We start from the raw sequence: 13,590 nt of genomic DNA, 5'->3' as shown, positions 1-13,590 counted from the left end.
AACAGTGAGGACTCAACGCCGTCACATTAACCTTTTGAAATATTTTTGTTGTTGAGGATTGAAAGCCACTAAGAGGAGATGTGTGCTCTTAAAAATATGGTCTTTATAATGATCTAGGACAGTCAGCTCTATAGTAGCAACAACAGTTACTGGGTGAAGACTGGTTCTGATGTGGTTCTAGTGTGTTTATCCAGGCAGCTGGTGGTCTTGGGCCTAGATGGGTCACAGGTAGTTTGCATTGATTCAGGCTGTGGGCTACCAGTCAGACAGCTCATCTACGAGCATACAGCATGCAACTGACCCGTGGCCAACACACACACACCTCATCTCAGCGCCTGTAGCCAACCTGCGGCGAATCCTAAACACCTTGTCAGAGAGCCCGCTCTCCACATCCGTGCCTCCCAGCCCCCCGAGGGGTTAGCTTGTTTACCCACTTTCCCCAACCAGGAGGGGGGCTGAAAGAACAAACCTTCTTATAAAAACAATCCCCATTATGCCTCTAGCTTATGTGTGAGCACAGTTCTGATGCTGAGGCACGAAAGAGACAACACAACAACATAGCTGGAAAACTAGAAAATGATTAACTAGGAGATAAAACAACAAGGCTGAAGACGTTCCATAAACACTGACTGATATCAACTGTATAAATAGTACGACATTAAGAAAATAATTATGCATAGGAAAATAATAATGTGCTCATGGATGCATCTTGATATATAATTTCACATTAGACTGCAATTAGATCGATAACCAGATCTACTTCTTATCTAAATTCAATTGGCTGACAATGTACGAGAGAGCACGGTAGTCGAGAGATATATCTGAATTAGTGTACAGATTGTTGTCTGTGCTAAATTAATAAATAAGTATATTTCCATGCAGCCAGAGTCATCATCAGCATCACAGAGGTCAGGAGGACAGAGCAGCTAGAGTCAAAGCCAGCCAGAAAATAAACAAAGTGGGTGAGAGCGATTAGTTGTGACCCCGCCTACGTTTATTTACTCCCCCCTTTTATACTTTGACAGGAAACAATTAGCGAGTAGCTAAACCCCCCCCCCCCCACACACACACACACACAGTCCAGCAGGCCACAGTGCTACTGGGACACAATGGGGCCCATTGTGGGAGCTAGCTGTGTGTGGCTGCGCTGCTCGTTAGGCATTTGGCTGGGCCTGGTTGTGTGTGGGGGAGAGTGAAGGGACAAAAGGAGCCCAAGCACAAAGCTCTCATCAGCTCGGTTGCCTTTGGAAAAGGCAGAGTCAGAGCAGAGGGAGGAAGGCACTGACCCAACGCTCCCTCTATCACGATCCACCATATGCTGACCCCAGCAGCAGGGCAGTGATTGCTGCCAATCAGAAGCCAGTGTGTGTGTGTGTGGCTGTCCCTACCGCCATTCTCTCACTGGCTCGCACACAAACCACTGGACTGGCAGGGCCAATGGGGAAGCCGCTTAGCAACTCTCCTCTCCCCCCTCCTCCTCCACAACCAACATTGTCTCCCCGGCTCCACAATCGGCCACTGACAGATGTAAGATGGCCGCGGCTCACACAGTTACATTTTAGTCTGCCTTCCAAACAGCTTGACAGTCCCCTATTCTCCTAAACACACATACCAGATAGGCAAAAACAGAGGGAGACCAGAGGCTGTGTTGTTGAACGTTATCAAGGGGCCTTACCTTGGACAGACCACATGGTCCACCGGCTGTAGAGGTGGTCTAGAGGGTAGATGGTCGGGCCCCTGGCCCTACGGCCAGAGAGGTCAACCTAGCTCTAATCACATCCAAACATTCTAACACTAACTAACCAGCGTGGTCACTCCGTTTGCTGCGCCGCTCAGGCATATGGTTAACTTATCCTGTGCAATGCCAGCTAACAACGTTGCAAGCCGGTACGCTAAAAGCATTTTATCACACTGCCCCCAAACACACTGGGAGGGAGTGCATTTGTGTGTATGTGTGACTGCCACAGAACAGATCTCCAAACTGGCTGTTTGAATGGCTGTTTACATGACCCTTGGATTACTCTTAGCGATGTAGCAACAAAAGCCTGATATCTGCGATAGGATAGAGGCCTGGGTTACGCTGCCTGTGTTACCCTGAGCCTCTCTCTGGCTGTGTTTGCCCAGCAGCTCCATGACGTGCCATGATTCGCAGCGCTGCCTGACGCCAGGTACTGTAGCAGCTATCTGCTATTTGAGTCCACCAGACATTAAGACCAGCAGCAGAAAAAGGGGGCCCTTTTTTCCCTTCCAAGCACTGATTTCACAGTCATGGCAAATGAGGGATCAGTGAGTGGAGGCAGATGGACGAGCCCCGGGGCCAAGAGCATGAACTGAAACTTAGTGTGGAGGAGAGAGTGGGGTCGACGGGCGCATGCAGGAGGAGGGGAGAAGAGGCAGAGGAGAGCGAGAAAAGAGAGGTAAAGGGATAGACGGAGGACAGAGAGAGTGTTCGCAACATCTAAAACCACGACTCAAACAAAAAAGGAAGGCTTCATCGCCTGGCGCTGCTCCGTTCAGAAAAAGGTACGCAGAGGATGAAGAATAAGAGGAGAAAAGGCTCTTTTGATGTGGTTTCACAAAGCAAGGCAGTCGGCAGGCGGGCAGCCTCTGGAGGAGATAAAGAACCCAGTGTTCTCCTTTATGAACAGGATCACTTAGCTGCTCTGGGGTTGGGCACTGCTGCACTCCAGGGGGATTGTGGGGGAACTAACCTACGTCACACCATCACTACAAGCTCCAGTTTGCTGCTGTAACGCAGTTTGACCTGATTTCAAGTCCACTCACAGAGATCATACATTATTAAATAGGGACTCAATATGTAATTCTAGGAGTCCACTATTCAATAGTATATCGGTTGAGTCTTCAATTTCCAATCCGCTGCACCCTGTTTCATAATCGAAAAAGGAAAATTACAGCACTGAATGCTAAATTTGTTCCGTAAAACAAAACAAGAATGCTAAATTTGTTCCGTAAAACAAAACAAGAAATCATTCCAGAACACAGCAGAACACAGGAAATAACCAATCATCCTTAGAGGAAGACAGGAAATCCTTTTCTCCAGTGGATTTCACTAATAACGCCATTACAATCATCATAATCAATAATGTTGTTTGTTCACATTGTACAAGAACGATCCGTCAGAGGTGGTGGTGTGGTGGTGGTGGTAGGGGGGTGGGGGGGGGGGTGTTGTTGCAGAACCATTGTACATCTACTGTTGAGGAATGAAAGGAGAGAATAGCCCAACATGCCCGCCCGCCCGCCCACCCACCGACCAACCAACCAACCGTTTACTGGCTGTGCTCTGCTGCTCTATCAACAGGTAACTAAGTACTGCTCAGTGTCACAGTGTTGCTGGTCCAGTGGGACCACTCAATTCCTTCTGCCTCAGTGCTCCCTAAAAGCCCCTCAGTGGAAGGCATTTAGAGAACATCTCCCTTAACACGCAAACACGAAAGCAGCAACCGCGGGCGCACACACACAGGCTTAAAACATCACTATGAATCATCCCTTACACAGACTTCAATTAGCTGCCTGCTGAAAGACAAGATCTCTCTGTCCCCCTCTCACACACATTTTGTCAAAAGAGTGAGAAAACCTGAAGTAAAAGAAAATAAATAAAAAAAGAGTGGAAAGAAACAAAACAAAGAGGGGCTGGAGGCAGATAGAGAGATAGTCTGGAAAGACATCCGTCGATAATGACAGATTACTGTAATTCTGGCTGTCAGGCCCATCGACCGGTGCAACTCACGCCAATCAATAGCCCAGTCCAGTATCGAGCCCTGCTCTGCCCCCCCCACACACACACACGGGTGAGATTGCTGCGAGCAGTCTCAAGCCGAGCCAAACAATCATTCGCTCCGAGAACATGGCAGATGCGAATGGCTTTTCACCCCCTTATTTTTTGCTTTGTTTTCGAGCAGTATTATCCTTTTTTGAAAAGAGAAGAGCTTGAAAAGAGGGGTTAGAGGTTTGAGATAGAGTATTTAGAGCTGGGGATTTGAAGCATGCGAGCTTGAGTGGTCAACATAGTAGCACTTTCCAGGGAGGAATAAAATAAATGACAAATGGGGAAGAAAGTATAGGTGAAATTACACATTCACTTCAGTACCTAGAAGCAAACTGGACTGGAGGGCAAAGTGGTACTTGGTTATAGATTAGAGTTTATTTCTACATGGCATAGAAACTGCTGGAGGCTTTCTCTATTGAGTCAAGGTATAATATACTGAAGCATTAACGTTCATATTGACATTACATACATTTTGTAACATTGTTACAGCGATATTATTATTGGATAATATTGAAACTATTTGGCAAAATTATGCTACTATTCAAAAGGATCAACATTAGTGATGGACTGAGTTTAAAAGCCATGCTATTAGTGATGGACTGAGTTTAAAAGCCATGCTATTAGTGATGGACTGAGTCAAAGTGAGAAGAAAGAGGAGAGGCCACGAGAAAGAAACTGCTACTGAAGCATTTCATTATTGGACAACATTGAAACAATTTGGCAAAAATTAAGCTACGTAATCACCTCAAAAATGTGCCATTCAAAGGGATCAAGTAAAATTAATGTTTTTAAGAGTAGCCATGATATTGGCGCTGGTGTGAGTCAAAGTAGAGGAGGCAAAATAGAAATCACTACGAAACCATTTCAAAAGCAAATTGCTCTGAATCATCGTTAGGAGACGATGGGCAATGATCAGAGGCTCCTGCGGTTTATTGGAGAAAAATGCTGTCACCTCTTCGCACCAAGCAGAATGTGAAGCTCTACATGTTGAAAAATACAGTGCGGAAGGGGATGAGACATCGATAATTATCGAGCGAGAGAGACGCTGTTCTACCATTACGTCTCTTTAGCTTGCAGTGCAGTCAGGATCTGGTCTGTCCGTCAACCTATTTCCTTTGCCCGTCTCTACAGCAAGTTGACACACACACACTACTGATCTCCCTTGCTAGTGAAAAATAACAAGCTCAACAAACAACACGTTAACGTGACAGCACTAGCCACAGGCGAGGATAGGCGTAACAGATCACGCAGTGTATTGTGGTTTTATCTCCCCCCTACAGGCAGTGTGCTGGACAGCTGAGGTAGGCAGAGTCAGGGTAGAGAGATGGGGAAGGATACAAGTTCTGGTAGAGGGGGATGAGGGATTTTAGAGCCCTGCTGGCATTGAGGGCTGTAGCCCGGACCATGGTGGGAAGGATCTTCTCATCCACTATGGCTCCATCAAACAGCGGCCCGAAAAATGGGACCTAGAGGGGGGATGGTTGGGGGGTAGAGTGAGAAACAGAAAACAACTATGGAAGTTACCATTGATTAGATAAAGCCAGAACGATATAAGAAACTTTATAAACCAATAACAGTAAATAGTGGTCTTTGTCTATCAGATCCCAGGGAATGCAATGTTCATTTGATAAAATAACATAAAAGCACTTTATGGCTGATGTCGTTTCAGTGCCAGAATTGACTTTCATGAAAGCCAGACCTCCTTTCTGTCCTTATCTGGCCATCTTTCCACATTTCCCCAGACTCTGAAGGGACAGACCCATCTTCTAGCCATATCTATACCACAATTTAATTCTAAGAATCCTGTTGACCCGATTAGTCCGGACATAACTGAGCAGGAAGCAGGAGTGCCACGAGACATGTTTATTTGGTTTATATAAATATATATAAAATAGAACACTGCAGCAGGAATAGCTGTTATTGTCCATTGTAATTTTTCAGAACAATTTTTTTTTTTTGTTTGTTGCTTTTAACCCAACCCCCCCATGAGAAACACACACAAAAAAGTGGGTTGGAAGCTAGGGTCAGTCAAGATGCGGCGCTCCTGGAGCAGTTTAGCAGTTAAGTGCCTTGATCAAGGGCAATGACAGGAAATGGGATCTAGGATACCTTAATGTGATGAAGAAAACATCTACAGACATGGGAGATTCGGGTGGATGTGGGACAGATCTGAACCTACCTCTGGCTTCTTGAGGATATGGATGCTGTACATGTGGTTCTTCATGGGGTAGATGATGATGAGGACGTCTCCAAACTCCGTGGGGATGATGCCTCTCCTGTAGTCTCGGGAGTGCTCCGACCACACGATGTGCACCTCATCATTCCCAAGATGGCGTAGCTAGGAGGACAGGTGAGAGGAGGAGAGGGGAAGAGATGAGAGAGAGAGCAACAGGGTGAGTGTCCCCGTCTAGTCAATGTCGACGTTTTCAAAAATAGTGTTCAAGTTCATGTAATTCATTCACATGGCAGAGGACGATTGAACACAGTCACACTAAGTGAGAGCCTGGAGCTTGGCATCCCCGATGAATGTCAAAACTAAGGCCGTCTTTGTCTGATACTCATTCTCTCAGGGCCCCCTATTCAAAAAGCATCTCAGAGTAGGAGTGCTGATCTAGGATCAGTTTCCGCCCCCTGTTCATGTAATCTTTTTCATTGTGTTCTAAAAAGCAAAACTGTTCCTATATCAGCACTCCTACTGTGAAACTCTGAATAAAGTGTCTAAGGCTCCTTCATTCATCCAGGATCTTCTAACACATTGTGTCCTGTGTGGGGCAGGCAGAGAGGTCGCTGGATGCCTAAGACTCCTCTATCATTAACCTTGAAGAGTGACAGGAGCTGCCCCGCCACACGCTGCTTTAGACCCCAGTACCCATCCGTCTTCCACAGCTCACTCCATCTTCTCACATTCACTCCATCTTTCTAAAGCTTTCTCCATCTTACCGTTCACTCAATCACTGAGGGCCACATTGTGTTCATTAGATACAAAAACGGACGAAAACAGGAGGGAGTACATGGACTTATCTAATAAGAAAAGCTCATAAAATGTTTCTGTTGTGTGCCCTAATGAACATGACCCTGGCCTGTATAGCACCTTGTTCTCATCCTCTGCTCTCAATAAATAGGAAACTCATTTTTTCCTCCGAGCAATTCACAAAATGTAATCCTTATCCATTGCAGAGCAGATAGCTGTTAGCTGCTGCATGAAACATCTCCCTCTTCACATATCACATCAGCAGCCCTCATTCATAAATCTTAAGACCCAGAGGGTGTGGATGTATTCTCAGCCTTCAACCTTCGATACGCCTGTCACTGTCTGTGGGGAGAACGGTACTACTCAAAACAACAAATAAATATGCGGGGCTGGAGTGTGTATGTGTGTGAGACTGACTCTGTTTGTGTGTGTGTGTGTGTGTGTGTGTGTGTGTGTGTGTGTGTGTGTGTGTGTGTGTGTGTGTGTGTGTGTGTGTCTGCTGGCTGCTCTCTCGCTGGCTGAGCTGACACGCTTTAGTGTCTGGTTAACATGGTTTAGTGTCTAGCTGCAGATTGCTCTGTTGGATAGCATCTCCTCCAGCCTCTCCAAATCCAATCAGCTGCTGAGGAGTCATGATATGAGTTTAACCAGGGGGACAGCAACGGCCAGATCTAATTTGGCTACATTATGGCCATGTGCAGCGCGGACCGCCGGGTGAAGAGGGAGCAGAAGCGAGAGCTACGCTCCAGGCCCCTCACTATGACAGACATGTGATGGGTCCAAAATGGCACCCTATTCCCTATATAGTGCACTACTGGGCTCTGGTCGAAAGTAGTGCACTACATAGGAGAAGGGGTGCAATTTGGGACAAACAAGGGGTTTGGGGGGCCCCCACCACCCACAGATACACTACATGACCAAAAGTATGTGGACACCTGCTCATCGAACACCTCATTCCAAAATCATGGGCATTAATAGGGAGTTGGTCCCCCCTTTTCTGATATAACAGCTTCCACTCTTCTGGGAAGGCTTTCCTCTAGATGTTGGAACATTGCTGCGGGGATTTGCTTCCATTCAGTCACAAGAGCATTAGTGAAGTCAGGCACTGATGTTGGGCTACTAGGTCTGGCTCGCAGTCGGTGTTCCAATTCATCCCAAAGGTGTTCGATGGGGTTGAGGTCAGGGCTCTGTGCAAGCCAGTCAAGTTCTTCCACACCGATCTCGACAAACCATTTCTGTATGGACCTCGCTTTGTGCACTGGGGCATTGTCATGCTGAAACAGGAAAGGGCTTTCCCCCAAACTGCTGCCACAAAGTTGGAAGCACAGAATCGTCTAGAATGTCATTGTATGCTGTAGCGTTAAAATGTCCGTTCACCTGAACTAAGGGGCCAAGCCCGAACCATTAAAACAACCACAAACCATTATTCCTCTTCCATCAAACTTTACAGTTGGCACTATGCATTGGGGTAGGTAGCGTACTCCTGGCATCCCAATAACCCAGATTCGTTCATCGCACTGCCAGATGAAGAGTGATTCATCACTTCAGAGATCGTTTTTCCACTGCTCCAGAGCCCAATGGCGGCGAGATTTACACCATTCCAGCCGATGCTTGGCATTGCGCATGGTGATCTTAGGCTTGTGTGTGGCTGCTTGGCCATGGAAGCCAATTTCATGAAGCTCGCGACAAACAGTTCTTGTGCTGACGTTTCTTCCAGAGGCAGTTTGGAACTTGGTAGTGAGTGTTGCAACAGAGGACAGACGATTTTTACATGCAACACGCTTCAGCACTCGGCGGTGACATTCTGTGAGCTTGTGTGGCCTACCACTTCACGGCTGAGCCGTTGTGGCTCCTAGACGTTTTCACTTCACAATAAAAGCACTTACAGTTGAAAGGGCAGCTCTAGCAGAGAAGTAATTTGACGAACTAACTTGTGGGAAAGGTGGCATCCTATGACGGTACCACGTTGAAAGTCACTGAGCTCTTCAGTAAGGCCATTCTACTGCCAATGTTTGTCAATGGAGATTGCATGGCTGTGTGCTCAATTTGTCTGAAATAGACAAATCTACTAATTTGAAATACTTTTGGCAATGTAGTGTACAAACCTTGCTTTGCTGCCATACATACCCATCTAAATTGCAGCAACGAATTATGAGTAGCGCGGTGAGGACTGGTGCAGTACATGAAGACAGACAGGCGTTTTGGGGGGCTGGAGGATGGAATGAGTGATTTGAGCAATGAAATGGGAGGCTCATATGTGAGATACGGTGGTTAGAATTTTCCTTCATTTTAGGGTCATATCTTAGAGGTCATCTGACGGACTGGATGCATGTTAGTTCACATTATCAGCAGTGTGAGTGAGGAACCAGACAGTGCTCACAGGAAGCAAGCAATCAGTGGTGTTTCAGGTCGTTATTCAACCCCTCAAATCAGACTGTGATAAAAGACACCCCTCCTCTCTCTAAACCGCTCATCACAGCTAACGATCCATCTGCTTATTACAGGTCATTATACACCACAATGTTCCTCTGGTACAATCCCAATCCTCTCATCTACTATACTCAATATGAAAACACTGCATCTATGCGTGTGTATTATTGGCCATCGCTATAAACCAATTAGAACGTCCCCCCATGAACGTCTTTCTCAGGTCAAACTAGGTTCCTCCCAAAACATACAGTGAGGGAAAAAAGTATTTGATCCCCTGCTGATTTTGTACGTTTGCCCACTGACAAAGAAATGATCAGTCTATAATTTTAATGGTAGGTTTATTTGAACAGTGAGAGACAGAATAACAAAAAAATCCAGAAAAACACAGGTCAAAAATGTTATAAATTGATTTGCTTTTTTAATATAAAATTTTACCCCCTTTTCTCCCCAATTTTGTGGTATCCAATTGTTAGTAATTACTATCTTGTCTCATCGCTACAACTCCCGTACGGGCTCGGGAGAGACGAAGGTCGAAAGCCATTCGTCCTCCGAAACACAACCCAACCAAGCCGCACTGCTTCTTAACACAGCGCGCCTCCAGCCAGCCACACCAATGTGTCGGAGGAAACACTGTGCACCTGGCTCCCTTGATGAGCGCGCACTGCACCCGGCCCGCCACAGGAGTCGCTGGTGCGCGATGAGACAAGGATATCCCTACCGGCCAAACCCCCCTAACCCGGACGACGCTAGGTCAATTGTGCGTCGCCCCACGGACCTCCCGGTCGCGGCTGGCTGCGACAGAGCCTGGGCACGAACCCAGAGTCTCTGGTGGCGCTGCGATGCAGTGCCCTAGACCACTGCTCCACCCAGGAGGCCCTTGATTTGCATTTTAATGAGGGAAATAAGTATTTGACCCCCTCTCAATCAGAAAGATTTCTGGCTCCCAGGTGTCTTTTATACAGGTAACGAGCTGAGATTAGGAGCACACTCTTAAAGGGAGTGCTCCTAATCTCAGTTTGTTACCTGTATAAAAGACACCTGTCCACAGAAGCAATCAATCAATCAGATTTCAAACTCTCCACCATGGCCAAGACCAAAGAGCTCTCCAAGGATGTCAGGGACAAGATTGTAGACCTACACGAGGCTGGAATGTGCTACAAGACCATCGCCAAGCAGCTTGGTGAGAAGGTGACAACAGTTGGTGCGATTATTCGCAAATGGAAGAAACACAAAAGAACTGTCAATCTCCCTCAGCCTGGGGCTCCATGCAAGATCTCACCTCGTGGAGTTGCAATGATCATGAGAACGGTGAGGAATCAGCCCAGAACTACACGGGAGGATCTTGTCAATGATCTCAAGGCAGCTGGGACCATAGTCACCAAGAAAACAATTGGTAACACACTAAGCCGTGAAGGACTGAAATCCTGCAGCGCCCGCAAGGTCCCCCTGCTCAAGAAAGCACATATACATGCCCGTCAGAAGTTTGCCAATGAACATCTGAATGGTTCAGAGGACAACTGGGTGAAAGTGTTGTGGTCAGATGAGACCAAAATGGAGCTCTTTTGCATCAACTCAACTCGCCGTGTTTGGAGGAGGAGGAATGCTGCCTATGACCCCAAGAACATCATCCCCAAACATGGAGTGGGAAACATTATGCTTTGGGGGTGTTTTTCTGCTAAGGGGACAGGACAACTTCACCGCATCAAAGGGACAATGGACGGGGCCATGTACCGTCAAATCTTGGGTGAGAACCTCCTTCCCTCAGCCAGGGCATTGAAAATGGGTCGTGAATGGGTATTCCAGCATGACAATGACCCAAAACACACGGCCAAGGCAACAAAGGAGTGGCTCAAGAAGAAGCACATTAAGGTCCTGGAGTGGCCTAGCCAGTCTCCAGACCTTTATCCCATAGAAAATCTGTGGAGGGAGCTGAAGGTTCGAGTTGCCAAACGTCAGCCTCAACCTTAATGACTTGGAGAAGATCTGCAAAGAGGAGTGGGACAAAATCCCTCCTGAGATGTGTGCAAACCTGGTGGCCAACTACAAGAAACGTCTGACCTCTGTGATTGCCAACAAGGGTTTTGCCACCAAGTACTAAGTCATGTTTTGCAGAGGGGTCAAACACTTATTTCCCTCATTAAAATGCAAATCAATTTATAACATTATTGACCTGTGTTTTTCTGGATTTTTTTGTTATTCTGTCTCTCACTGTTCAAATAAACCTACCATTAAAATTATAGACTGATCATTTCTTTGTCAGTGGGCAAACGTACAAAATCAGCAGGGGATCAAATAGTTTTCTCCCTCACTGTACACACACCATTTCAATATTCCCCCCCTGTCGGTCTGCGTTCATTAATGAGTCTGTTGTTGGTATAAGCAGCACCTTAGTGTCTGGCCAGGGCTGTGTGTGTAATGCCACTGTTGAAGACGGATGCTAGGGGAAGTGAGGGGACAGCTCTAAAGATACTTCAATGTTCATCGCCGCGGACATCTATGGCTACAGGCTGTATCATGGGCCGGCCTCACAGACAAACTCATTACAGCCCAAGCCCTCTGCGCTCTTATTCCATTTCTGCCTGCTGAAAAATAATACCAATGCAGATGGACATTCGTAGAAGAGAACAAAAACAACAGAGAGAGGTGAAGTCTGAGGTAAAGGTAAAAGTTAGGTGAGTGAGGTAAAGGGAGAGAAGGCTAGACGGAAGGAGAAAGGGCTTCATGAGGACATAAGAGAGAGGGGGATTAAGGTGAGAATATTGTTTCTCCCCCTTTCCCCCTGTTGCTGGAAGGACATTTCATTTCCTCTACTTTTCTGTAGCAAAACATGGCATGTTTCTCTGTGGGGCTCAAGTTCACACACACAGCTCTCTGCAGGTAGAAATGTGAGCCACCTGAGAGAGCTGGTCATATAATGGTTAGAAGCGGACTACGAACAGCGCCGTCTGAGACTGTCTTTCTGTTCCGCATTGTAGGAGTCGGGTGGTACAGACAAGCACTACAGAGTGATGTCTGTGTAAGAGACACAGAGCAGACATTGGGTATCTCTCTCTGTAGGGGATCAGTGGTCATCTAAGGTTGCAACACAAAATAACCTACAGCCTGCTGACTGGGTGAAAAGGGAGTGAGCGGTACAGACAGATTGTGCGCATCTCAATAAGAGAGTATAACAGGGTTGCAGTCGGACATTACTTTTTTCCACAAAGACGTCAACTACCATTTCCTGGAACATCATAACAGACCTTTTTGGTGAGTGAGTCGTCAGAGTCGGGGGGCATGCGTGTGGAGACGTGGAACATGACCTCGACGGTAGAGGTGGCGAAGTAAGGCGTGGTCAGACCCGTGCTCTTGTTCCTCTGAAGACCTCCCATGAAGCCACAGTGACTGGTCAGATTCACCTGTTACACACACACAAAGGACCATCATCACTGGACACAACCATACATTAACCCTAACAACCACCCACGTCACAAAGTCCCTCCAAGAGGCAGAAAACAATACAATGTAATATTAATATAACTCACTATTAATGATACATATAAGGCTTATATAAAGTGATGCTGAAAGGCTGTAGTGCAGAGAGTAGGGGTCTGTCTTACCTCCCAGCCCAGCCCAGAGACAAAGTCCTCGTAGGCCTGACTACCACTGGTGTTAGACAGGATAGAGTGCTTGTCCTCTTGCCCCTCCGCCACGTAAAACACGGCTATCTTGTGAGTCTCTCGACTAGAGGAAAAGAGGGGCATTGGGAGAAAAGACAATGAACAAGAAGAGAAAGATAAGGACATATTTGTGTTGTTCCCTAAAAGTAAAACAGTCACTTTTTCAGTCTGAAAGAGAAACAGTAACTTACCACTGCCTGGAGTCGAGGTTCTTCAGCTCTCTAAGCAGTTTCTCGTTCTTCTTCAGGAGATGGAAGTTACTCCTATGACCGAAAACAAGTGTATATGCCATTGGCATAAATAATTGTGGCATAGATTCTACAGAGCCTACAGATTATATTTACAACACCATGAGGTCTTGGTATAGATTCTAAAGATTATCAAGTTAGACTGCAACAACACACGGAGTATGGACAAAGTATCTATTCTAGTCTATTCTACAACAACAAGGCCCTGCATCCTCACTCCCTACAGGCAGACAGTGATCAGGTGATTAGGGCTATAGTCCACATACATTCACTAAGTAGCCCCAGACCTCTCCCTCCAGACTCTCTCTCCACCATGAACAGGCCCACACTACTAAATGGCCACCTCTTCGTTTTAGTCACAGTATTTCCTGGAAAATCAGACCAATCGAGCCAAACAAGACGCATGCAGTGGTGGCAGTAACTCTGAGACCCCCCCCCAAAATAAAATCACTCAAGATTTTTAGCCAAAAACACAACTACTCTGCTACTTTATAG

General features: G+C 46.5%; 1 protein-coding gene across 10 annotated transcripts in view; it reads right to left on the bottom strand.

The window, feature by feature from the left end:
* Positions 1-13,590, bottom strand: part of LOC129811867 (ral GTPase-activating protein subunit alpha-1-like) — an 80,745-nt gene that overhangs the window by 11,768 nt on the left and 55,387 nt on the right. For all 10 annotated transcript variants that reach the window (XM_055863553.1, XM_055863556.1, XM_055863558.1 and 7 more), the window contains 5 exons: positions 13,039-13,110; positions 12,788-12,911; positions 12,431-12,586; positions 5,967-6,125; positions 5,126-5,253 (listed from right to left, as the gene is read on the bottom strand). In XM_055863553.1, the coding sequence (XP_055719528.1) occupies positions 5,126-5,253; positions 5,967-6,125; positions 12,431-12,586; positions 12,788-12,911; positions 13,039-13,110 (639 nt within the window). The remainder of the gene's footprint in view (positions 1-5,125; positions 5,254-5,966; positions 6,126-12,430; positions 12,587-12,787; positions 12,912-13,038; positions 13,111-13,590) is intronic.

The sequence above is a fragment of the Salvelinus fontinalis genome, chromosome 15, assembly GCF_029448725.1.
Source record: "Salvelinus fontinalis isolate EN_2023a chromosome 15, ASM2944872v1, whole genome shotgun sequence".
NCBI lineage: Eukaryota > Metazoa > Chordata > Actinopteri > Salmoniformes > Salmonidae > Salvelinus > Salvelinus fontinalis.
Note: the sequence above shows the minus strand (reverse complement) of the source record. Positions and strands in the feature narration are given on the sequence as shown.